Source organism: Podarcis bocagei, assembly GCF_964188305.1.
Source record: "Podarcis bocagei genome assembly, chromosome: Z".
NCBI classification, from domain to species: Eukaryota; Metazoa; Chordata; class Lepidosauria; order Squamata; family Lacertidae; genus Podarcis; species Podarcis bocagei.
This window is the reverse complement of record NC_138140.1, coordinates 18,756,383-18,780,860: the sequence shown is the minus strand read 5'-3', so window position 1 is coordinate 18,780,860 and position 24,478 is coordinate 18,756,383. Positions and strand designations below refer to the sequence as shown.

Genomic DNA, 24,478 nt, shown 5'->3' with positions numbered 1-24,478 from the left:
TGCTCTTCTGCTATCTCTTATAGTGGTGTGTGTGTGTGTGTTTCTGAATCACCCTAGAACTCCCGAGGGGCTGAAGGGCAAGGGAAGTAATGTAATCCATCAATCTACCTGTTTAATGGGTGAGTTATGAGCTGCCATGCTCCCCACCCACTCAACACACATTTTTACACAAAATTAAGGTTACCAGATTTTTTTCAATGAATCCGGGGACACTGTTCAACTTCAATGAATTTTGTATGGGGACTGATTTGTGAATCCAGGGACTGTCACCGGGAAACGGTGACGTCTGCCAACCTTACACAAAATCATATAGGGAAAGGGGGGGGTCCTCCTTTCGCTACCGTGCTAATCTCTCCCAGAGGGTAGAGGTGGCGCCAAGAGGGAGACATGCCCTCCATCTTTGCCCCAGGAAGTAACATCTTCCAAATGTAGTGCCGTGGGAAGACAGGAGTGGAGCTCTGTTCGCTGCTGAGGAAGCTGGGAATGGCTTGGAAATCAGGCAAAATGAGAGCCAGAGGCCAGTTCAACCAGGGAAGACCAGCAGAACACATGGAAGGCAGAAGGATCCTGAATGTCCTTTGTACAAGAGGCAGCCGTCTTCCCAAAGTGGGTAGATCAAGCACCGATTCAAAGGTAAATTTGTCGTGAGTGTATAGACATGCAATCACTTAAGAATATAAGAAGAGGCCTGGTAGAATAGGCCAAATGGGGGCTCATCTAGTCCAGCACCCTGTTATCACTGTGGCCAACCAGAAAGAAACACAGAACTGTAGAGCTGGAAAGGAACCCAAGGATCATCTGGCTCGACCACTTACAATGCAGAAATCCCAGCTAAAGCATCCCTGACAGGTGGCCATCCAACCTCTGCTTAAAAATCTCCAGTGAAGGAGAGTCCACTACCTTCCTAGGTTGTTCATTCTGCTGTTGAACAGCTCTTGCCTTCAGAAAGTTCTTCCTAGGGTTTACTTAAAATCTCCTTCTCCGCCATTTTTTCCTGCCTAAGGAAAAAAGAATAATATTCTTATACGCTGCAACAGCAGCGAGAATACCGGTCGCCAAAAAATGAAAAGGCGAAATGATACCATCAAAAGAGGAATGGCAGGAGAAATTGTTTGAATATCTCGAATTAGCAAAATTGACAATTAGGAGACAGCCAAAGATATAAAAAAGAATGGGAAATTTATAAAGAATATTTAATTAAACATTGTCCACAAGTGAAAACCTGGCAAATGTTGAGCAACAGTGATTAGCTGTGATTCCCCAGGGTGCCTTCCAGCTCTAAAATTCTGCCAGAAGTCTAGCAAAGCTGCAAGTTCTGCCTTTTAAAAACAACAGTGAAACTACCTGAGAAAAACAAACAAACCAACCAACCAACCCAGGAAGTCTCCATTCTCTTTTTCGCTGTTATAATCTGCTACGGTCACCTCATCACCACCCATAATCACAAGTTCTGTGTGCATTATTCAGCTAAACGACCTCATTGCAGTTCCCACAGCAACAAGGCTGTGGCAGGGCTGGAGCCTAACCAACTGAGGCCTGCGTGTCCCAAGGCTTTTGTGTCCTCCAGAAAGAGATGGCAAAAGCCTGATGGGACTGCGGAGGGCAGGAACTGCTTAGGATATAACCTCCCTACTGCAAAGCAAGGGCTAAAGGTTATAAAATGATGCATGGCATGGAGAAAGTGGATGGAGAAAAACGCCCCACCCTCATAAGACTGGAATTTGTGGACATCATATGAAGCTGAATGTCGGATGATTTGAGACAAGCTAAAAAGTTCCTTCTTCCTGCATTGTAAACTATGGGACTCCTTTCCACAGGAGACAGTAATGGCGGCCATCTTGGACAGCTTTAAAAGAGGATAGGACAAATTCATGGGGAAGAGGGGTATCAATGGCTACAAGCCACGACGGCTAGGCATTGCCTCCGTGGTTGCTTTTGAGTACCAGTTGCTGGAAACCATGTGGCGGGGGGAGTTGCTGTTGTGCTTAAATCCTGCTTGTGGGTTTCCCATAATGGGCTTCTGTGAGCACAGGAGACTGGCCTAGATAGTCCATTGGCCTGATCCATTAGCTTCATGCTAATGTGTTTATGGCTGAACACAGCAAAGCTCTTCCTAACAGACAATGGAGAAGGAGTATCGGATCAGAGAGATCTGGGGCAGGAGAGAGACCTTAGCTCAGAATTTGAGCATCTGTTTGGTGTACGGAAGTTTCCAGGTTCAATCCAGCCCCTTGCTTAAAGCAATGAGGACTAGAATCTCACTTTATTTTTAGGGGAAGGGCAGTGGCTTAGTGGCAGAACAGCTGTCTTTAATGCGAAGGATGGAGCTTCAATCCCCAGCCACATCTCCAGGTAAGGAAGGGCAATATACCCCTGTCACTGTCAACATTACTGTGCTAGATGCTAGATGGACTTTTCTTCAGTAAGAAGTTTTCACATTTCAGTATATAAGGTCATTTACCTTGTTCCCATGCTCCTTTTTGTTGAATAGGCTGTGGCCTTCTTAATTTTTTCTTTAACTATCTATCTATTTATCCATATTTGCTGGTTTTTATTTTTCACTTATTTGAAATATTTCTAAATTACCTCAGGAACCCTAGAGAGAAGTATGTACGCATACTTTGCTCTGCAAGTATACAAAACACACACAACAACCACCTTTCCTGAGGAGGATTCAAGAGGAATTCTTCTGTACAATAGCTTTTCAAAAAATGAAGAAATTGCGTTTTACCTCAGAACATCAGCCTGTGCATCGTTTGTTCCCATGGTTACCCCTTTTCTTCATGTCCCTGATCACCAGTACTGTTGGCTTCTCAGAACTCAGATGCAAAGCTGATCCAAAACTTTTTGTTGCCTGAGGTGAACGACAAGGTCGACCACCACCGCTCCCAATTTCTTTTCTTTCTTTTTTTAATAATCTTTACTAATTTAAATTACATACTTATACAAAGAATTTACAAAGAATTTACAATCTCATACTAGAAAAAGAAAATTAATGAAAAAACAAGAAAAAAGAAAAGAAAATACAGAAAAAAGAAAGAAGAAAAAGCAAATTTATGTACATAAAAAATTAATCTTCCTAATTAATACTTAATTAAACACTTAAAAAAACTTCTAACAAAACAAGTCTTCCAATCATTCTCATTGTGCTGTTTATACTGTTGTTGTTTTTCCCACACAGTTTTATATTCTTTAATATTGTTCCCATCTACTCCACAAACGGTATTTGTTGTGCTTACAAGTATCACTCAGGTTCTGCTGATATGGTGTGATTGGTACAATATGATCTTATATAATCCTTAAATATTCTCCATTCTCCAAATATTTTCTGGTTCAATACTCCTCTAACTCAAGTTCACCTACCTCAGTATTGTCTACACTGACTGCCATCAGCTTTCCATGATTTCATAGAATCATAGACTCTATGAGATTTGGAAGGGACCCCAAGGGTCATCTAGTCCAACCCCCTGAAGTGCAGGAATCTCAGCCCCCCCTTCCAGTTTTTATTGCTCCTTGCTTAAAACACATACACACAAAAAAGGGGGGGAGGGAGAAAAAGAGGGAGAGAGAGAGTGTGTGTCAAAATAATAAATAAATATATCTGTTATCCAGGCCACCAATCAGCTGCTAGCTAGCAACTATAGAAACAGAAATTTGCATTATTGTTTGGACTACAAAATAGTTATTGCAGGAGCTTATGACTGACTTTATGACGGCAATAGTTTTCATCAACCAGTTTGCTGGATGCGGGAGGGTTAGCCCAAGTTTATTGGTACACAGGGTTTGTGGAAGGTGTGGTTAGAGGGCAACAAAATGCAAAAAGTGTACCCTCTGTGACAATTCAATTAGAGCTTAAAATCATGAAAACTAAGCCCAGCGCCCATTTACCACACCACCAATTTGGAGATGAAAAGAATCATCTCTGGGTGGCTGAATTAATTAATCCCTATGTGAAAATCAGAAACCATTGTCTCATTTCAGGCCCAGCAAATGGAACCAAAGCTTAAGAGTATTCTGCTTTCAAAAAAAGTTCAAGGTTCAAGCTCAGAAGGATGGAGGAAAACTCAGGCACCTACAGATTCTTTTGCCACACTGGCTTTTGCTGGTGCTTCATTCATCTGCAATTCTCTTTCCAGAAGTCTTAAAAAGTGCTTTAGGAAAGAATTTGCAAATCCAAGCCCAGCCTTCCTTCAGAACTACAGTCGCCTCTGAATTTTGCAATGCATTTCTCCAGTCAAGAAACATGCAAGATCCACATACTGTGGTGCATTAAAATGTATATATTTGTTGGGAAATAGCATGCAAAAATCACATTATGTTAGGGGGAAATTGGTTTGCAATGAGGTGTATTTAAGGCAAAATGGCACATAAACATGGATCTATTAAGAAACATTTGAACTAAATCGCTGGTGAATTTTCATGAGGATTTTTTTTTAAAAAATGATAAGGAAATATGGAAAACAGAAAAATGCAAAATGAAGAAAAGTCAAAATTGTCAGATTCCCCCCCCCCTTTAATCCCCCACCCCAAACAAACACCTCTGTCTTCTGTATGGGGAACTCTCTGCATCTCAGAGCTAGCCAAGCAGCCTAAAGGTTGACAACCAGCTAAGAAATGCTCAAAGTAGACCCACTGGAATCAACAGATTGAAGTTGGCCATGTCCTTTGTTTTCAGTCAATCTGCTCTGATTTGGACTAACTCTGGGCCTGACTCCACCCCTAAGCCACAGGGCAGGATCTCTTGTGAAGGAAGAAGATTGCCTTTCTCTCTCTTGGGAATGTCAGAAAGGGCTTATACACTAAGTACAAAAAAGCCACGTGGTGGCATGATTTGTGGTGTTAATATTTCCAGACATAATGGCAAGGAGGGCACAGGGTGAGGATAACTCACTCTCCTGATGGACTGTTTGCTGAGCCAAGGCTTGCCAGCGGCGTTGCAGAATGGCTGATGGATCTGAGGGCGCTGGGGAGGCTAGGAAAAGAACAGGAGAGGATTAAGAGATGCATTTCACACACACCCCCCATGTGGTGCTAGTCAATAGGTGTGATCCTGGCTTTCCCCCTCACCTAGGCTCAGCAGCACACTGGGCTTAATAACCAAAGCTTTCTTGTGTGCACCATGGACTTTTGGTCTGATTCAATTATGATAGCTGAGAATGGTACCCCTATGCCCAGAGGCAGTCTATCTCTGCATGCCAGTTGTAAAATCAACAACCTCAAAGCAGTTTGCAAAACAGATAAAACAATAAAAGTTACCAAAAAGAATTACGATTTCCAAATAACAGGAGACTAAAAACAGATTTAAACTTGCATTGATGTTTTTAGAAAGCAGGCCATTTTAAAAAAGTGAAGTCGTCTCCCTGATGTCCAGTTAGATGTTAGAAACTCAAGCTATATAAACCAAATCGCACCTTAAACCTGGCTTACAGTAGCCACAGCAGAATATCTATTCACTAGCGTGTTCACTAGATGACCCTCAGGGTCCCTTCCAACGCTACAATTCTACGATTCTATTATCTCAGCTACATTGCTTGACTGTAGCTTGCTCTTGCAACAATTCACTTGTCCCAGTATGAAAGAAGGAAAAACACACACAGCAAAAGTGGAAATAGTATTATCTATGGACGATGATGGTGATGAGGGGGGAAATATGTTTTATTTTTCACATACCCATACAAGATGGAATTTTCATCACTTGCCACCCACAAATCCAAATACGAAAATGGGACAACTACTGAGCCTAACCCAAGGCTAAAACAGACAAAGATGACACCTGACTTGCTGACAAAAGCCTATGAGCTGCTTTGTGATAATGCTTCTCACCCGCGTCATCTGCACCCAGGTCCACCTCATGCAGCCAAGTGTGGATTGGGGGAACGGGGCCACACACACAAAGCTGGAAGGAAGGATGCGGCTGACAAGCCATCCTGCGCACACTCAGCCAACCCAGCTGAAACTCGGCAGAGTTTCCTTCAGAGTCAATGGGTCCGAAGCGGGCTGCCCAGTTCTGCAGCTACAGGGAAAGCTGCAAGGACTTCTCCGCTCACGGGACTGAGAAGGAGAGAAGTGCCTGCGAGAAACTTACTTCATTTCCTTTCTTGCTCTGGGAGAGGGAGAGGCATCACTGCTGTGCACCTGCCTTGCTGTCACCACTGCACAGCCACTTCCCTGGCCTTGCCCACCCCCACTGCCCCCTCACTGGCGAGGTCCCAGGTCTGGGATCTGTCCCCCCATGTGCCCGCTCTCCTTCCTTGGGGAAGCCATGCCCACCCACCCCGTCACTCACCCGTGCAGCCCCAGCCAAGTTTTCAGGCCAGCCGGGAGTGGCTGGGCAAGAGGAAGGAGGAGAGAAGGCCTCAGAGAATTGGGAAGAGGCAGCTCTTTCTCCAGGAGGAAGGGAAGGGGTGTGTGGGGTGGCACCCACATGAAAAAATCAGTGTCGGATTACCAAATAGGTAGAGTAGGCCATGCCTTTTAGGGGCTTCAAGACAAAAGATCAATATAATATTGAGTTGATATTGAAAGAAAATTGCAATCAAGCTTTCTTAGTTCAATGTTTTCCCACTAGAGCACGCGTGTGAGGGAAGCCCCCAGGGTTTTTACTGTCTAGGGCAGTGTTTCCCAACCACTGTTCCGCGGCACACTAGTGTGCCGCGAGATGTTGCCTGGTGTGCCGCGGGAAAAATTAAAAAATTCGAAAGATTTTTTTTTAAGTCAAATTTTCGATTGGGGCGCCGTCACTAGATGACCCCTGGGGTTCCCTCCCTCCCTCCCGCTCTGCGCCTCCCTCCTCCTCCTCCTCCTCCTCCTCCTCCGGGGAGGCCCTTCCTGGCTCTCGGCCAAGGCTTGGCAGCTGCCACTCACTCACTCGCTCGCCCACCCGTCCCTCCATCCCTGCACCCGGCCTCTCCCCCTCCGTCCCCGGCGCGGGGGCTGCCGGGATCCGTAGTCCCCTCGCCCTTGGGCTCCGCGCCCGCACGGGGTGCGCGAACTACGTTTCCCAGCGTGGCCTGGCGGGCCGGGCGTTTTGTTTGAAGCGCCAGCCATGGAATGAGCGCAGCGGCGGCGGCCGGGCGGGCAGGGGCTCTTCCGTGCAGACCCCGCGCAGCCTGCCTACGCCCCCGCGGAGATCGGGCGGCAGGATGGAGCCCGGGGATCCCCGCGGAGGCGGCGGAGGCTGCCCCCCAGGTAGGGCTGCGTCGGGGGGGGTGTTATTTTTGCAATGCTGCATCCGCGCCGGAGGGGACGCATCGGACCGCGGGGAGACCCCTTGGTGGGCGTGCAAGGCAATGCATGCGTGCAGGCGTTGCATGGAGTGCAGTGCAATGCAATGGCAAGGCGGCGCCCTGCATGCATGCATGCAACTTCCACCGGCGCTCCAGACTTGGGAGGTGAGGGGGGTCCCCAGTGGGCGGCAGAAGGGGCCGGGAGGGCGAAGGGGAGCCGGGGGGAGCAGCGCTGCTCCCCGAGCCGAGCCCGGGGGGAAACTTCGGCGTCGTTGCGCCGGGTGTTGGAAGCGGAGGCTGGCGGGGGCCCCTCACCTGCAAAACCTGGTCGCCTCTCATATATTTCGTGCATTGCATTCATCGCCCGCTTTCTCCTCCAAGGAGCTCCCGGGGGTGCGCGTGGTTCTCCCCGTGTTATCCTCGCAACAACAGCCCTGCGAGGTGGGTCAGGCGAGTGGCCCAAGGGAGCACCCAGGGATTGTCCTGGCCAGGTGGGGTGATTTGAACCCTGCTCTCTGCCCGGTCTTCGTCCTCATTTAGCCCCCACATGTGCATGACTGTGGTTTTCCCCCCTCGTCTTGGCTATGGTGTGAGTCTGTGCTGTTAATTAATGGGGTTCTGCCTTCGGAGAAGATGAGCCAGCCCTCAAGGAGGTGATTATGTAATTTGCTAGCAATTCATGTCCCTCCTGGCGTGACGCTGCGCGCTGACGTCACGGGGCTGTAATGGTGGTGTGCCTCGAGATTTTTTTCATGAAACAAGTGTGCCTTTGCCCAAAAAAGGTTGGGAAACACTGGTCTAGGGGCCTCCACAGGGTTTAATCCAGCACTGCCTAGAATTAAACGGGGCAGAGGGAGGGGGAACCGAGCCAAACCAGCAGCAGAGGCCGGGAAGCTCCCCTCCTGGTGTCATTCCTCCAATGCACCTGGAAACAACTCTGAACTGTGTGCTGCCACCTCCTCCTGCTGCTGCCTCGCTTGCCTCAATCTTCAGCTGACTCGCCTTCCCAGCTCTGGAGGCATCACCTCCACCAGACTTTAAACTCCTGCTGCTCACTGTGTGCAGCCACAACCAACCGTGCCCTGGCCACATGTGCAGGAACCGGGCTCGCCCACAGCTGCCCCTGGGAAACTGGTGGCAGCTCTGGCAACGGGGGGTGGGGGGCAAGGTCTGGGCCACTGTCTCTCCTCTCACGCCAGGCACATCTTCACTCTGGCAGAGAAAGGAGTCCTGCTGCGTGACCCTCCACATGGCTTTGTCGTTGGAGCATGGGGGGCTTCCTTCCTGTGCACCCTGGAGAGGGGGCTGCATGTGTGACTCGCAAACAAGGGTTCAAGTGCAGAGAGATACGCCCTTGCACCGCTATGGAGTTAAGAGGGAGTGGAAGGGGAGAATGAGTGCTTGCACATCTCTTCCCCAGGGAGGGAGGGAGGTGAGAAACAGCAAGGAGCATGGTGCATGTGAAGACTCTTGACATTCTCCACAAGAGACAGGTGGTGATGATGTCAGCCACCAAGCCAACAACAGGACATCTCCATCTGGTCACAAGTGGACCGTTCGCAGTCCCAACAGGTGCCTGGTACCCAGGGACTTTCAAATACTACTGATGTCACTAGGAGGGGAGTTCCAAAGTGTATAGGTACAGTTGCGCTAAAATATTCGAGTTTTTACAAAATGCGGAATGGGTCTGATTTGATGGTACCTTCAACAGTGACAGTTCAGCCGATTGATGCGGCTGACTGGGCGCATAACGTGATCTTGCAGGTTCCTACGCTCCTAAGTTTGACCTGACAAAATTATTTATCCCGTACATCATTTAAAAAGAAAAAGAATGGGGGATCCCTACAACTGGGCATTGCTACTTATCTTCATTCCCCACAGAGCATGCCTGCTAGGAAATTGCAACACAGCTGTGTTGGATGCATCTAGGGTCTGTTGTGACAGCCCTATTAGGAGAGATGGTTCTGAGCTAGCTATTTGCAGACAGCCACCCTCCTCTCTAAGGAAGGAGGAAAGGGAGGAGGGGTCCAAGCAGAAAATATATCCTAATTAGCCGGTTAATCACATTTATTTGCTGTGAGAAAAAGCAGGTGGGGAGTGGGGGCAGAAAAGCACCAATTGATTGGCACAGCCTCTAACATGGAACAGCTGAGCAGCCAAGGCAAACAGCATCCATCCAAGACAGGGTGGTGTAAATGTTGGAGCTCCTTGGAGGAAAGGCAGGATGTAAATGCAATAAATAAATATTATTAACAATGAGATGAGATCTTGCCATGGCCATAGTTAAGAGCATGCCCACTTGCCTGAAAGCACCAGTAGTTGCCCAGTGGTCCATCAAGGCTAGGATCCTGCCCTCACAGTGGCCAACCAGATGCCCCAATGGGAAGTCTCCAAGCTGGACCTGAGCTCAGCAGCATTCTCGCCACCTGGGATTCCTAGCAACTGGTGTTCAGATGCACACTGCCTCCAGCAGTAGAACACAGCTAGAACTTTCTGACAGTAAGGAAGTGACCATGGAAGAGACTCCCTGGGAAGGTGGTAGGCAATCCTTTGCTGGGGGTTCTTAAACAGAGGTTGGATGGCCACCTGCCAGGGATTCCTTAGCTGTGATTCCTGCCTTGCAGGGAGCTGGACTAGCTGGTCCTTGGGGGTCCTTCCAACTTTACAATTCTATGATTCTACAAGCAGCTCCGAATCCCACGGTCTGCGAGTGCTCCATGTGCCATTTCGTTAAGGCTCTCCGACGCGCCGTTCCTGCTGGCCCCGTCTGCCACTAAGCCCTAGTTGGGAGATAGGGTTACCGCAGGATACGTCGACATAATTACTTCAGCTCGAGTAATTGTATCTCCGGCTTAGTTGCCAAGTTAGCAGCTTCCTACCACTCACTGCCTTGCACAGAGCTCAGTTTAGGCCCCCTTTTCTCTCCTCGGGTTTTTGAGCTCCACCAGTTTCACAAAGGATTTCCAACAAAGCTGGACAGCAGGGAGATTCAGGGTGGAGAAAAGGAAGTCCTTCTTCACACAGCATATTGTTAAACAGCGGAACTGGCTGCCATGGGGTATAGCAATGGGAACCAACGTGAACAGCTTTAAAAGAGGGTTAGGGGTCTAAGGTCATGTGGAGGTCTAAGGTGAACAGTGGGTCCAGGTTTTGTGGCCACCCCAGCTAACATGTTTACTCTGAGAACCTTTCTGGATCAAAGTTGTGGTCCAGGATCTTAACAGAGAAAAGTTTTTCTCCCTTTCTGATAGCACTATAACCTATGAACATCTGGTGAAATTTGAATGTCAGAAGATTCAGGACAGATAAAAGGAAGTCCTTCTTCATGCGCTACAGAGTTAAACTATGGAACTCACTCCTGCAGGATCCTTTAAAAGAGCTTTAGACAAATTCATGGAGGGGAGGGGAAGGCTGTTGATGGCTGCTAGCCTTGACGGCTATGCTCTGGCTCCACGAATGCCAGTCGCTGGAAGGCACAGGAGGGGAGAGGGCTCTTGTGCTTGGATCCTGCCTAGGCACTTTCCATTGGGGGCACCTGGTTGGCCACTGGGGGAACAGGCTGATGGGACTAGGTGGGCCCTTGGCCTGATCCTGCATGCTCTTCTCACATTCTTAAAGCTCTAACTGCAAATTGATGCTTTTGTGAATTTAATATTTAATCAGGGAGAGTGTTGCTGTTGTGTTCAGGTTCTCCTCAACAGGCACCTGTGAGAACAGGATGCTGGGCTAGATGGTGAACTGGTCTGATCCAGCAAGCTCTTCTTACAATTTTACAGTGGTACCCCGCAAGACGAATGCCTCGCAAGACGGAAAACCCGCAAGACGAAAGGGTTTTCTGTTTTGGAGGCGCTTCGCAAGACGAATTTCCCTATGGGCTTGCATCGCAAGACGAAAGCCCATAGGGAAATGCTGGCGGTCGGGAGCAAAGACTTTCGCCCACAGCCGGCCTTCAGAAGAGGACCTCTTCTGAAGGCCGGCGGGGGGCAAAAGTCTTTGCTCCCCCCCGCCTGCCTTCCCCCCCGCCTGCCCCGGGCGATCTTAAAATGCTGGCGGGCGGGAGCGAAGCGTTCGCTGCCGACCCCCAGCATTTTAAAACGCTGTTCCGAAGTGGGGAGTGGGGGCGGGGACACCTGCCCCCGCCGCCCCACTTCGGAAAGCTGTTCCGAAGTGGGGCGGGGGGGCGGGGACACCTGGCCCCGCCGCCCCACTTCGGAAAGCTGTTCCGAAGTGGGGCGGGGGGGCGGGGACACCTGGCCCCGCCGCCCCACTTCGGAAAGCTCTTCCGAAGTGGGGAGGGGGGGCGGGAACACCTGGCCCCGCCGCCCCACTTCGGAAAGCTGTTCCGAAGTGGGGCGGGGGGCGGGGACACCTGGCCCCGCCGCCCCACTTCGGAAAGCTCTTCCGAAGTGGGGAGGGGGCGGGGACACCTGGCCCCGCCGCCCCACTTCGGAAAGCTCTTCCGAAGTGGGGAGGGGGGCGGGGACACCTGGCCCCGCCGCCCCACTTCGGAAAGCTCTTCCGAAGTGGGGAGGGGGGGCGGGAACACCTGGCCCCGCCGCCCCACTTCGGAAAGCTCTTCCGAAGTGGGGGGGGCGGGAACACCTGGCCCCGCCGCCCCACTTCGGAAAGCTGTTCCGAAGTGGGGCGGGGGGGCGGGGACACCTGGCCCCGCCGCCCCACTTCGGAAAGCTGTTCCGAAGTGGGGCGGGGGGGCGGGAACACCTGGCCCCGCCGCCCCACTTCGGAAAGCTGTTCCGAAGTGGGGCGGGGGGGCGGGAACACCTGGCCCCGCCGCCCCACTTCGGAAAGCTGTTCCGAAGTGGGGCGGGGGGCGGGGACACCTGGCCCCGCCGCCCCACTTCGGAAAGCTGTTCCGAAGTGGGGGGGGCGGGAACACCTGGCCCCGCCGCCCCACTTCGGAAAGCTCTTCCGAAGTGGGGAGGGGGGGCGGGAACACCTGGCCCCGCCGCCCCACTTCGGAAAGCTCTTCCGAAGTGGGGAGGGGGGACGGGAACACCTGGCCCCGCTGCCCCACTTCGGAAAGCTGTTCCGAAGTGGTGCGGGGGGCGGGGACACCTGCCCCATCCGCCCCACTTCGGAAAGCTGTTCCGAAGTGGGGCGGGGGGCGGGAACACCTTCTGAAGGCCGGCAGGGAGCGAAAGTCTTTGTCCCCCCTGCCTGCCTTCCCAGGGGCTTTTAAATCGCCCCGGACAGCGGAGAAGTCCTCCGCTGTCCGGAGCGATTTTAAAATGCCGCCCGCCAGCATTTTAAGATAGCCCCGCACAGCGGAGAAGTCCTCCGCTGTCCCAGGGTTTTTTAAAATGCTGGGGGTGGGAAGAAAAGCCCTTTCCCCCCCCCCCCAGCCTTCAGAAGAGGTCCGGGGACAGACTGTCCCCGGACCTGGTCTGAAGGCGGTTTCCCTAGGAACGCATTAATTGATTTTCAATGCATTCCTATGGGAAACCGTGCATCGCAAGACGAAAAAACCGCAAGACGAAGAGAATTGCGGAACGAATTAATTTCGTCTTGCGAGGCACCACTGTATATGCACATGCTAGAAATCTTGGGTAGACGTCCTGCTAATGGAGAGGTTCTAACTAGATGGACCCAATAGCCTGACTTGGTATAAGACCAGGTCCTCCAATGAACATAAGAGGAGCTTGGCTGCCGGATCAGACCAAAGGGGGCCCATCCAGTCCAGCATGCTGTTCTCAATAGGGGTTGCTCTTATCATTAACATGAGCTGACATCCTTTCTTTCTTTCATATTTTTAGACTTGTAAATAGCTTAGAGGTTTCAGTACAACAGAGTTGCATATGAATCTTGCAAAACAAAGTAAAAGATAGATAAAAAATAAAAGAAAGTGACCCTAAAGACAGGTTTTTTTCATTCTGACATCTAACGGAGTCTAAATCGTTCAAATGCCGCCCAAAACACACCAACAAGTCCACAACTGACTGGATGTCACTCATGGCTCCTTTTGACTGTTAAAAATTCATTAATGAGAGCAGATTGGTATTATGCCTTTTCCTTAATTAAAGAGGACTACGGAACAGCATTTTAAATACCAGTGTCATTTTTCCAATTGACACAGCTGCATTATAAAGGGGGGCATATACTTAAACTGAAACTGAGCTCGTCACCCACCCACCCTCTACGTGCAGGCGCCCATACCTCAACAACAGCAGAGTTCATTTGGGTTTAAATGTTTAATGCGCTCATGGGATATTGATAGGCAAGGACAAAAAGAACGAGATAATGTTTCTTGAGGTGGATGGCTCCACTGTGCTTACCTGAAGCTACAGGCACACAGGCAACACACTTGTGAGGGCTTGTGCATTCAGGAGCACATTCACACCAAGAAAGGCCTGCACCTCAGCAGCAGAGCATCTGCCTTGCATGCACAAGAATCCAGGCCCAATTGCTGGCAACAGCCCCCTGCTTAAAACCGTGGAGAGCTACTGCTGCCAGCCAGTGTAGACAGTGCTGAGCTACAGGAGCGCCTCATCCCTGAGGCAAAATGAAAAGGTGCCTCTCCACTCCACAAGCCTCGCTTCCCAGGGTCACATGAGAGTTTCGCAAGATCTCTCTGGAAGCAGTTGCCCCGCGGGATTCCGCCGCCCAAGGTAGCTGCCTCAGTCTGCCTCATGGGAGGGCCGGCCCTGCTGAGCTAGATGGACCCCAAAGAAGGCAGCTTCCTACGGTCCTATTTAATTCAGCCCCTTGTTCAGAGGATTAGAATCTTACTTTATGTTCCTTGGAAGGCCTGTAACTCAGGACCTGCTTTGCATTAATACTCTGCAAGGATCGATTATAACAACTTCTTCCCCTCACTCTATTTGTCTCCCAGAAAGTGATCACTGCTTGCCCCCCCCAATAAGATTTAATTTCCTTTTAAAATCCTTGCACCAACACAGGTCTGGTGTTCTACATATATTTTTGAGAAGCTTTTTCCTGCTTTCTTCCCCCCCCCCCCAATAATTGCTCTTACATAGAGCCAGTCAATCTCAGCTGAGGCTTGCTGAATAGGTGATTAATCTCGCATTCTCCTTAGATGAACAACAGAAAAGGAAGAAGCAAAATACAGTGCAATGTGATATCTTCTAAACTTGCAATTTCACTAGTTGTGACTTGTTTCTGAAAGGTTGTTTTCTGCCCTGTGCCTTCGGGGTGGGTGGGGGGAACATAGAGGTAAATGTGAAACTTGAAAGATCTGGAAAGGGTTTGGGCTTGCACTGGGAAGACCATTGTATGGATGCACGATGTTATCAGGAACAGTTTCTTGGTGGAGAAAGAGCTGCAAGACCATGTCTCCATCTAGAGCAGTGTGCCCCCCCCCAAAAAAAAACTTGTTTGGACCGCTGCCCCCCTCCCTTGACTCCAGAAACTCATTCCCAGCCCCCCTCTACCCTACAAAAAACATTATTCAGAAAAGAGATTTGCAGGACCTACCTACTAAGATCATAACACAACAAAATTCAAAACAGTATCAATAAATAGCACATGTGTTCAAAATCCAATTAAAACTATTTAGCTGAATGAATTCAACAAAACTGACGGGCTTGATCCAGTGGTACCAGCTTTTCAAAGTCTGATAGTCATTATAGTCTGATAGAGTCTTAGATGACACATTTATTGATGCCTTCACTGTTCAGTAAAATCTTAATGTGGCTGATGGGTCTGCCTGATGAAGGTATAACACCTTCCCAATATCTGGTTGGAAGTCATTTAGCAGGAATCTTAAATCACGCCCTCCCAAGACCCCCTGCCTCCTAGATTACCTCTTGCCTCTTAGATTACCCCTATGTAATCCCACTGTCCTCAAGGGGGGAGTACCACCCACTTTGGAAACTGCTGGTCTAGAAAAAGCATAGAACCTAGGAGGCAGCCTTCTGCCTAATCAGATCATGGGTCCATTTAGTTCACTATTGCCTACACTGACTAGCAGCAGTGGCTCTCCAGGGCTTCAGGCAGATAATCATTCCCAGATTTACCTGGAGATGCTGCTGGGGATTAAAGCTGGAACCTTCTGCATGCAAAGCAGGTGCTCCATCACTGAGCTATTGACCTTCCCGCTGAAATCAAATGATATTCTAGTCCTCATAGTTCTGAACGGAGGAAAGAATTAACTAGAAACATTGGTAGCTGTCCTCTGCCACATCAAGATCACTGTACTATTTAGCTCAGTATTTCTGGCACTGACTGGCAGCAGCTCTTTGGGTTTTCAGATGGAATACGTTCCCAGTCCTGCCTGGAGATACCATGGATTGGACACCAGACTTTCTGCCTGCAAACCACAGAGTCACAGTCTTTTACCCTACTTGCCTAATTCTACAAAGGGTAATTGACCCACGTATTCCCTTTAAAAATAGTGTTAGAAAGGGAGTTTTGGCACGTGCCATTTCACAAGGAACAGCAATACAGAGGTGGGGAAAGCTGAAACCTGGAAAGCCCTTTCCAAGAGGAATAAGAGCATCAGAAAAACGCTGCTTCGTCAGGCCAATGGCCCATCTAGTCCAAAATCCTGTCCTCCCAGCGGCCAACCAGATGCTTCTGGGGCACCAAAAACATTCTTCCCACTTGCAATTCCAGGAAATCAGGGTGGGCTACTTCTAGGACCAATTGGTATGACGTTGCTGTCACAGGCATAAAGGAACAACACAGCGTTAGGAATAAAACTCATTCATAGAATTGTGCTAACCATTGGTAGGAATGCAACTAATTCAGCTCAATGGGATACATTCCTGTACCTACATAATTAGGCTGCAAACCTGCTTACTACAATGGTAGTCATAAGAAGAGCCCTCCTGGATCAGGCCAGAGGCCCATTTAATCCAGAATCCTGTTCTCACAGTGGCCAGCCAGATGTTTATGGGAAGCTTGCTATAGCAGGACTTGAATGCAAGAACACTCTCTCCCCCCTCCTGCAGTTTCCAGCAACTGGTATTCAGAAGAATCGCTGCCTCTGACTGCAGACACACAGCACAGCCATTGTGGCTAGTAGCCACCGACAGAGCCTTTTACCCCACAAACTTCTCCAATTCTCTTTCAAAGCCCATCCAAGTTAATGGGCTGCAATTTCTTCCCGGTGAAATATTACAGAGGCAAAGACTTCATTCAGGCCATCTGGCAAGAGAGCCAAGCTTCTAGTTTCCTTCCCAATCTAGGGTGGGGGAGGAGAGGAAAAGAAGATAAAAAATTAAACAGGAGATAGAAGAGGAAACGGATGGGAAGTGGGGGAGGGGGGCCTACTGAACGCACGAGAGCAGCCCACAGAGTTTATCCCCCCCCCCTTTGCATAAATACTGCAAAGCTCTCATAAAAATGACAGAGCAATGCACAGCTGAAGTTGAGACATTAATGGAGAAAAAATTTAATAGGACGTAGAGGAGATCTCCTAACCAGGAGGAAGCTCAGGAAAAGGAACTGAGAATAAAACTGCAGGAGAATGGACTACACAGCACTACAATTCTAAGATTCTAGAACACCTTTCTACAAATCTACGGGATAACTACATACTGTGAAAAGTCACCACACCTCTAAAAAGAATAACAAGGAAGTAGGGAAAGGGACACGGGTGGCGCTGTGGGTTAAACCACAGAGCCTAGGGCTTGCCGATCAGAAGGTCGACGGTTTGAATCCCCACAATGGGGTGAGCTCCCGTTCCTCAGTCCCTGCTCCTGCCAACCTAGCAGTTCGAAAGCACGTCTAAGTGCAAGTAGATAAATAGGTACCACTCCAGAGGGAAGGGAAAGGGTGTTTCCATGCACTGCTCTGGTTCGCCAGAAGCTGCTTGGTTATGCTGGCCACATGACCTGGAAGCTGTACACCGGCCCCCTCGGCCAATAAAGCAAGATGAGCGCCACAACCCCAGAGTCGGGCATGACTGGACCTAATGGTCAGGGGTCCCTTTACCTTTACCTTAAGGAAAGGGTCTGAAAAGGGCAACAGAAAGGAGCAAGGCCACTTTGAGGAAAGGATGCAGAATCTGGCACTTTTGAGTTTAGAGAAAAGGGGTGCTCTGCTAACACTGTGGGCAAAACGCTGCCAAATTTTTGAGCGGTAAATGGCAAACTGCAGCAGAAATATTGAGAGTGGTACTTAAAGACTGGAAATATGAGGATGTGAACCTGACAGATTTGTCCATTCATATCTAGTGCTTTCTTCACGCTGTGAAGAGATGCACAAACACACACGCAACATGCAACAGCAGTCCCAGAGGCTGGCACGCAACCAGAGGACTCTGGATTGGTCATCCCTATATAAGCCGCAGAAGTCTTAAGTGAAGAAGAAGCCAAGCAGGCCTCTCTTGGGAGAGCAATCTCTTACTGGCACACCACCACTGAAGAAACTGTTTCCCTGGTAGTATTCAGCCTTACCTGAGATGGTGGTGGGTTCCTGCAGTTTCTGCTGTGAATGAGGCCTATCCTAAGAAAGAGAAACCTATCTATTCCTGTTGCCTCACTTTATATGCTGTTCTTGTTCTGTTTCCCTCAGTCATTCATTATCTGTTGCTTTTTTCCTCTGGACTCCGCCTATGTTACGTAAGTGGCTCTGCTATCAGTGATAGAAATCCCAGAAGCTTTCAGCAAGGAAGGAGCCAAGCAGGCCTTTCTTGGGAAAGCAAATCAGTAACTGGGGCACCATCACTAAAGATGTCTCTTTCCCAGGTTGCCGCCTGCCTTGGTGGTGGGCTCTTGCAGAAGGAGGCTCCTCTGCGGCAGGTTCCAGGCAGGGCTGTTTTTCAAACACCAGAGAAAGTTAACAGCAGTTTAGAGAAAAGGTGAGTAGGAGGAGCAATAATGCTTCTGAATTCCAGGTACTGAAAACCACAGGTTTGGGGACTGGTCTTGTGCTTTGATCCTGGCTTGTGGGCTTCCTATAATGGGCAACTGGACAGTCACTGTAAGAACACTGTACTAGACTAGATGGGCCACTGGCCTGGTCCAGCAGGCTTGTCTTATTCTCTTACGGCAGCCTCTTCCTCTCCTATTGTCATTATTTAGAAGAGCCCATGAATGCTGAACACATTAAAAATAACTGAGGAGGAAAGGCTGTCTTCTTCATTGCTCACGACAGAACTGGGTCTCAGCCACGCTGGTTATCGACTGCAAAAGAAACTACACAGACTCTCCAAACATCCCCACAGCAAGGCATCTGGCTGCACAACTCTCATTTGAGGGTGCAGAGAAGTCGGGGGCGCAACTGGCATCAAGCTAATGCTCATGGAAAGGAGCATCAACAGAGAAGTAGAGTTGTCACCCAGTAAATTACTTTGGAGGGGGTCTCCATAAATGTCATGCTTTGCCCCCAGCCATTCAGATTCCTCTAGGGGCTGTATGCAGGACCACCGTACCCCCCCAAAAGTGCTCTGCAGTAATCAGGCAGAGCTTTTTAAAAAATGATATATCCATATGAAAAATTGCATCAATAGACCTAAGAGAAAACCCTGCCCAAACCCTGCCAGATAACACTGAGCTAGATGGACCAATGCCCTGACTCAGCATGACAGCTTCTTATTTAATTCATGCTTTTATTTACAACCATGAGGACTAGAACCTTTATTTTGAAGGGCACAGCTCAGCCTCTGAAACCCTGCCAATCCATGCAGACAATACTGAGCTAGATGGACAAATGGTCTGATGTCGTACAAGGCAACTTCCTATGTTCCTAATTAGGTTAATGAGTTAACTACCACCCTCCCATTTATAGATTTCCAGGCTGGTTCCTATCAAGCTACCCATGTTCCCCATTAGATCCGTCCTTGAGCCTTAAAAGCAGAGTCAATCCAGGATTTTGTTTAGATGCGGAGACAGGGCTGACACAGTTCACAAAAGCACGGTTGGTTTGCAACCTTGAAAGACTTGGCTCCCATCATCTCCATCACACATGAGATTATCCTTTCCTTGCTGCGTACGCTACAAAATCCAACATCAATTTATTCACGGTCTAAGGAGAATGCAGGCTGATGCCACGCAGCTTGGGTGGAAACAGATCTGATGAGGAAGAGTCGACGCTGAGTTTGGAAAGACGGTCTTTGGAAATTCTGCTTGAAAGCAAACTCTTCCAAGCACATGGAAATTTGTATTATAAGCCTATGTATCTTAGGGTTGGGGAGGGGATTTTCTTGGCCCTAGGGCTGCATTCACTCCTGGGCAGCTCACCAGGGGTCACTTGCCAGGGACCAAAGGCAAATGTGGGTGCTTTTTGCTCACATAGCCTTCTCCATCCCCCATCCAGGCAAGCAAGAGGCATGATCAGAGCTCAAGGAAATCCATATCCTGATTTCACATTGTACATCCAGATGCCTAGATCATCTAGTCCAACCCCCTGCAATGCAGGAATCTCAACTAAAGCATCCATGACAGATGGCTATCCAACCTCTGCTTAAAAACCTCTAATGAAGGAGGGTCCACCACCTCTTGTGGGAGGTCTGTTCCACTGTTGAACAGCTCTTGCCATCTGAAAGTCCTTCCTGATGTTTCATCGGAATCTCCTTTCTTGTTTCCTTTCCCCCCCTTTTTGAAGATAGGAACAACACTTGCCTGCCTCCAATCCACAGACACCTTACCAAGAGGTCTCTAAGAATTCTCAAAGGTTATAGACTGAGATTACATCCACAAGCTCCTTTAGTACCCCTGGGTGCAGCTCATCTGGCCCTGGAGATCTGAATTCATTTGAAGTAGCTAGGAGTTCCCACAACTCTTTTCAATATTTCTACTTTTTGAATGTTTTGTAATCTAGGAATGCATTATCCACTTGGTGGTCTATAGAGAAGACACAGACAGTAAGGTCACTATTGTTTCTCTCTTCAACAATTTTTACCCATATATTTTCAATCTGCCTTCCATGCTCCAGGTCATGGATCTCTTATATTTATATATTAAATTGATATACCACCTTTTTCCTCCAGTTACAGATACAGTGGTGCCTCGCAAGACGAAATTAATTCGTTCCGCAAGTCTCTTCGTCTTGCGGTTTTTTCGTCTTGCGATGCACGGTTTCCCATAGGAATGCATTGAAAATCAATTAATGCGTTCCTAGGGAAACCGCCTTCAGACCAGGTCCGGGGACAGTCTGTCCCCGGACCTCTTCTGAAGGCTGGGGGGGGGGACACAAGGGCTTTTCTTCCCACCCCCAGCATTTTAAAAAACCCTGGGACAGCGGAGGACTTCTCCGCTGTCCGGGGCGATTTAAAAGCCCCTGGGAAGGCAAGCAGGGGGGACAAAGACTTTCGCCCCCCCGCCCGCCTTCAGAAGGTGTTCCCGCCCCCCCGCCTGGCTTCGCAGCAGCGCTACGAAGCCCGGCGGCAGGGGCAGGTGTTCCCGCCCCCCCACCCCGCTTCGGAGCACCGTTCTGAAGCGGGGCAGTGGGGGAAGGTGTTCCCGCCCCCGCCCCGCTTCGGAGCACCGGGAGAAGCGATCTCCCCGCAGCCGCTTGCTTCAAAAGAGGTCCGGGACCTCTTTTGAAGCAAGCGGCTGCGGAGAGAAGCGATCTCCCCGCAGCCGCTTGCTTCAAAAGAGGTCCGGGGGCAGCGGGAAGCGCTTCCGCTGCCCCGGACCTCTTTTGAAGCAAGGGGCGGTGGGGAGAAGCGATCTCCCCGCCGCCCCTTGCTTCAAAAGAGAAGACCCGCTGTCCCCGGGGCAAGCTTCGTTTTGCGAAGCAAGCCCATAGGGAAATTCGTCTTGCGAGGCAACTCAAAAACGAAAAAAACTTTCGTTTTGCGAGTTTTTCGTCTCGCGAGGCGTTCGTCTTGCGGGGTACCACTGTAGGTAGCCGTGTTGGTCTGCCATAGTCAAAAAAAAAAAATTTCAAAAAAAAAAGGGAATTTACCGGAAGGATTTTTTTTACTTTTTCCTCCAATGAGTTTAAGGTGGTAAACCTGATTCTCCTCTTCCCCATTTCACCCTGTGAGGTAGGTTAGGCTAAGAGAAGGCGACTGGCACAAAGTCACCCAGTGAGCTTCATTGCTGAATGAGGATTCAAACACTGCTCTCCCAGGCCCTAGTCCAATACTCTAACCATTACACCACACAAGTTCACAAGTGTACACATCCTTTATCTATAATGCTATTCACCCTCTCTTCCTGTTTGGTCCATTCATTTTGAACAGGTTATACCCCTCAATTCCTACATTCCAGTAATGAATCTCATCCAACCATGTTTCAGTAATGCCTATGAGGTTGCATTTGCCATCCTGTATTACGAGCTCCAATTCCTCTTGCTTGTTTCTGATACTCTATACATTAGTATAGAGACTACTGAAGCCCTCCATCTGCTTCCTTCTTGTAGTTCCCAGCCATGTAGCGCATTCTGGTGCCTCAGTTTCCTGTGTATTAATGAAGTTATTACCCCCCAAAACCCTGTAATCTGAGTTCCAGTGTCATCTGGCATGTTGTCTCCCTCCTCCTCAGGATCTAGTTTAAAGCTCTCCTGATCAGCTTCATGAGACTCTTAGCAAACACATTCTTGCTAACCGCTGCGAGATGCAGTCCATCTCTTGCCAGAATTCCTTCCTTAAGGAAGCAGAGACTATGGCCCAGGAAGCCAAACCTTTCCTGAAAACAGCATCTGCACACCCAGTGGTTTACTTCCAGTAGTTTCCTCCTTCCTGGGCCATGACCTTCAGCAGGAAGGAGGGATATAAAAAACCAACAGTGCCCCAAGGCCCTTCAGCTTCCTGCCCAGAGTCTCATAGTCCTTTGCTGTATGACAAAGGCTGTGTCTGAAAGTATCTTTTGTACCCCCCATGAATTTTGAAGGAAGGGGTTGGGGTCAGTGGGCTTTGTAAGTTTTTGCAACCTCTCTGTTCACATCGTGAATCTTTGCACCTGGAAGACAGCACATCTCCCAGAATGTCCTGTTACCTCTGCCCATTGTTGCCTCTATCCCTCTCAATAAGAAGTCTCTTACTTAGACTTCCTCCTCTAGTGAGTGGCAGGAATTGTTCTGTACACTGTACTTTTCACATCCACCTCAGAGTTTTCTGAGGTTTGCAACTGCTGCCCTTGCTCCTCTAGCCCAGAATCAGAAAACAGATTGCTGCATTGCAGTGGGTTAGGCTAGATGACCCCTGGAGGTACCTTCCAACTCTACAACATGCCCAGATTTGGTTAGAAATTTGCAGACAGCTCCCTTTGAAGGAAACGCCAAGTGACAAGGGCCTTGAAATGCCAATGAAATTGTTCCACTTCTAGCCAGGGGTGCAAATAGAGAAAGCATTATGAACTCGGTTCTGATTGGCAACCTTATGCCTGCTTCTCATTCACGAGCTACTTTAAATCCCGAAATGTTTCTCAAGCTCCCCTATTTTATTAGTTTTTCTATTTGTGTTGTGGGTGCCACACCCCCTCCCTGTCCCCTCCCCCCATTTCCTCTTTTCCTCTTCTCTGGTGGCTGACCCAGATCTAGTAATGAATGAGAACCACCTGGTACAGGCTGATTCAATCTTAATTATCCACCCCCATGCTATTTTCCCCCCCTCCTCATACACTATGCATCAATAAGAGATGGGGGGAGTGCCACACACGTGGTTCAGCACATGGGATCATTGCCAATGTTCAGTCCTACTCAGAGCAGACCCATTGAAATCAACTGGCATGACTTGCTTGTGGACATTCACTTAAGTGGGTCTGCTTGGGGAGCAGTTTGCATGGATAACCAGATCAGCCACTCAGTGGAATGGGGAGAGGGCGTGGGAATCCCAGCACATATACCGTATTTTTCGCCCCATAGGATGCACCGGCCCATAGGGGGGAAATAAAGAATTTTTTTAAAATTTTCCCCACCGGTGCGGGGCTGGGGCGGGGGAAGCCTGAGCTTCCCCCGACCCCAGCCCCCAGAACAGGCTGCTATGCGCAAGCTGTGGGAGAGCTGCGCAAAGTCGCACAGCTCTCCCACGGCTAGCGGAGCGCTGCGCGAAGCCCGAAGCTTGGGGCGTGCTGAGCTTCCCCCGACCCCCCTCGCTCTCCAGGCTTCAGCGAAAGCCTACATTCACCCCATAGGACACACACACATTTCCCCTTCATTTTTGGAGGGGGAAAAGTGTGTCCTATAGGGCGAAAAATATGGTAAATATGAAAGATCCTACCCCTTCCTTTTCATAGAATCATATAGCTGTAGAGTTGGAAGGGACCCCCCTCTCCAACCCCCTGCAAGGCAGGAATTACTGCTAAAAATCCTAGGCATATGGCCACCCAACATCTGCTTAAAAGCCTCCAATGAAAAGCAGTGCACACCACCTTCCAAAGGAGTCTCTGTTCCATTTTCAAACATCTCTTTTGTCAGAACACTGTTCCTAGGGTTTAGTAAGAATCTCCTTCCATGTCGTTTGAATCCACTGGATTAGTTCCTACCTTCTGGAGCAGCAATCCCTTCAGATGGCTATCATATCCCCTCTCAGTTTCTTCTTATGCAGGTAAACGTATCCAACTCCTTCAACCATTCCTCATAAGGCTTGGTTTCCAGACCCTTAATCATCTCGGTCGCCCTCCTCTGCACACCTTCCAACTTGTTAATATCCTTCTTAAATTGTGGCGCCCAGAACTGGACTCATTATTCCAGGTGGGGTCTGAGCAAAGGCAGAATATTTTGAAGCAGAACAGGGCATTTGCTTTGCATGTGGAAGGTCCCAGATTCAATTGCTAGCCCTGTGAGGTGAAACCATGGAGAGCTGCTGCCAGTCAGTGTAGACAACACTGAGTTAGACAAGCAATGACCTGACTTAGTACAGGGCAGGTTTTTTCAGTTCTTTGGGTGAATTCGCATCCCAGTGGTAGAGCATTTATTTTGCAGGCAGAAGGCTCCAGATTCTACCACTGGCATCTCCAGTGATCCCATGCCAGAAACCCTGGAGAGCTACTTCCACTCAGTGTTGGCAATACTGAGCTAGATGGACCAATAGTGTCATGGCACAAAGCCTCTCCCTCTGCTTCTGGGAGGGGCCCTAGCTCATTAGTGATGCATCTGCTTTGCACGCAGAAGGTTCCAAGTTCAATCCCTGGAATCTCTGGGTATGACTGAGAATATCCCCTGGAGTGATGCTGCCAGTCAGTGCTGATAATATGAGCTAGATAGAATAATCATGTGACTCTGTTTAATGCAGCTTCCTATAATCATAAACAGGTAATATAAACACAATTATATCTCCTTTGTCGGAAGCTTTTAAGCAGAGGTTGGCTGGCCATATGTCAGGGATTCTTTATCTGTGATTCCTGCACTTCAAGAGGTTGGACTAGATGACCCTTGGGGTC

General features: G+C 49.1%; 1 protein-coding gene across 7 annotated transcripts in view; it reads right to left on the bottom strand.

Annotated features, from left to right (window-relative positions):
- The window catches only part of RXRA (retinoid X receptor alpha), a 128,247-nt gene that overhangs the window by 66,207 nt on the left and 37,562 nt on the right, over positions 1-24,478 (bottom strand). For 4 of the 7 annotated variants that reach the window (XR_014003921.1, XM_081178786.1, XM_081178787.1 and 1 more), the window contains exon 2: positions 4,892-4,972. The exons of the other annotated variants lie outside the window; for them this stretch is intronic. Coding sequence is in view for 3 of the 4 variants with exons in the window: in XM_081178786.1 (XP_081034912.1) it covers positions 4,892-4,972 (81 nt within the window). In the remaining variant the exon portion in view is untranslated. The remainder of the gene's footprint in view (positions 1-4,891; positions 4,973-24,478) is intronic. 7 annotated transcript variants of the gene reach the window in all.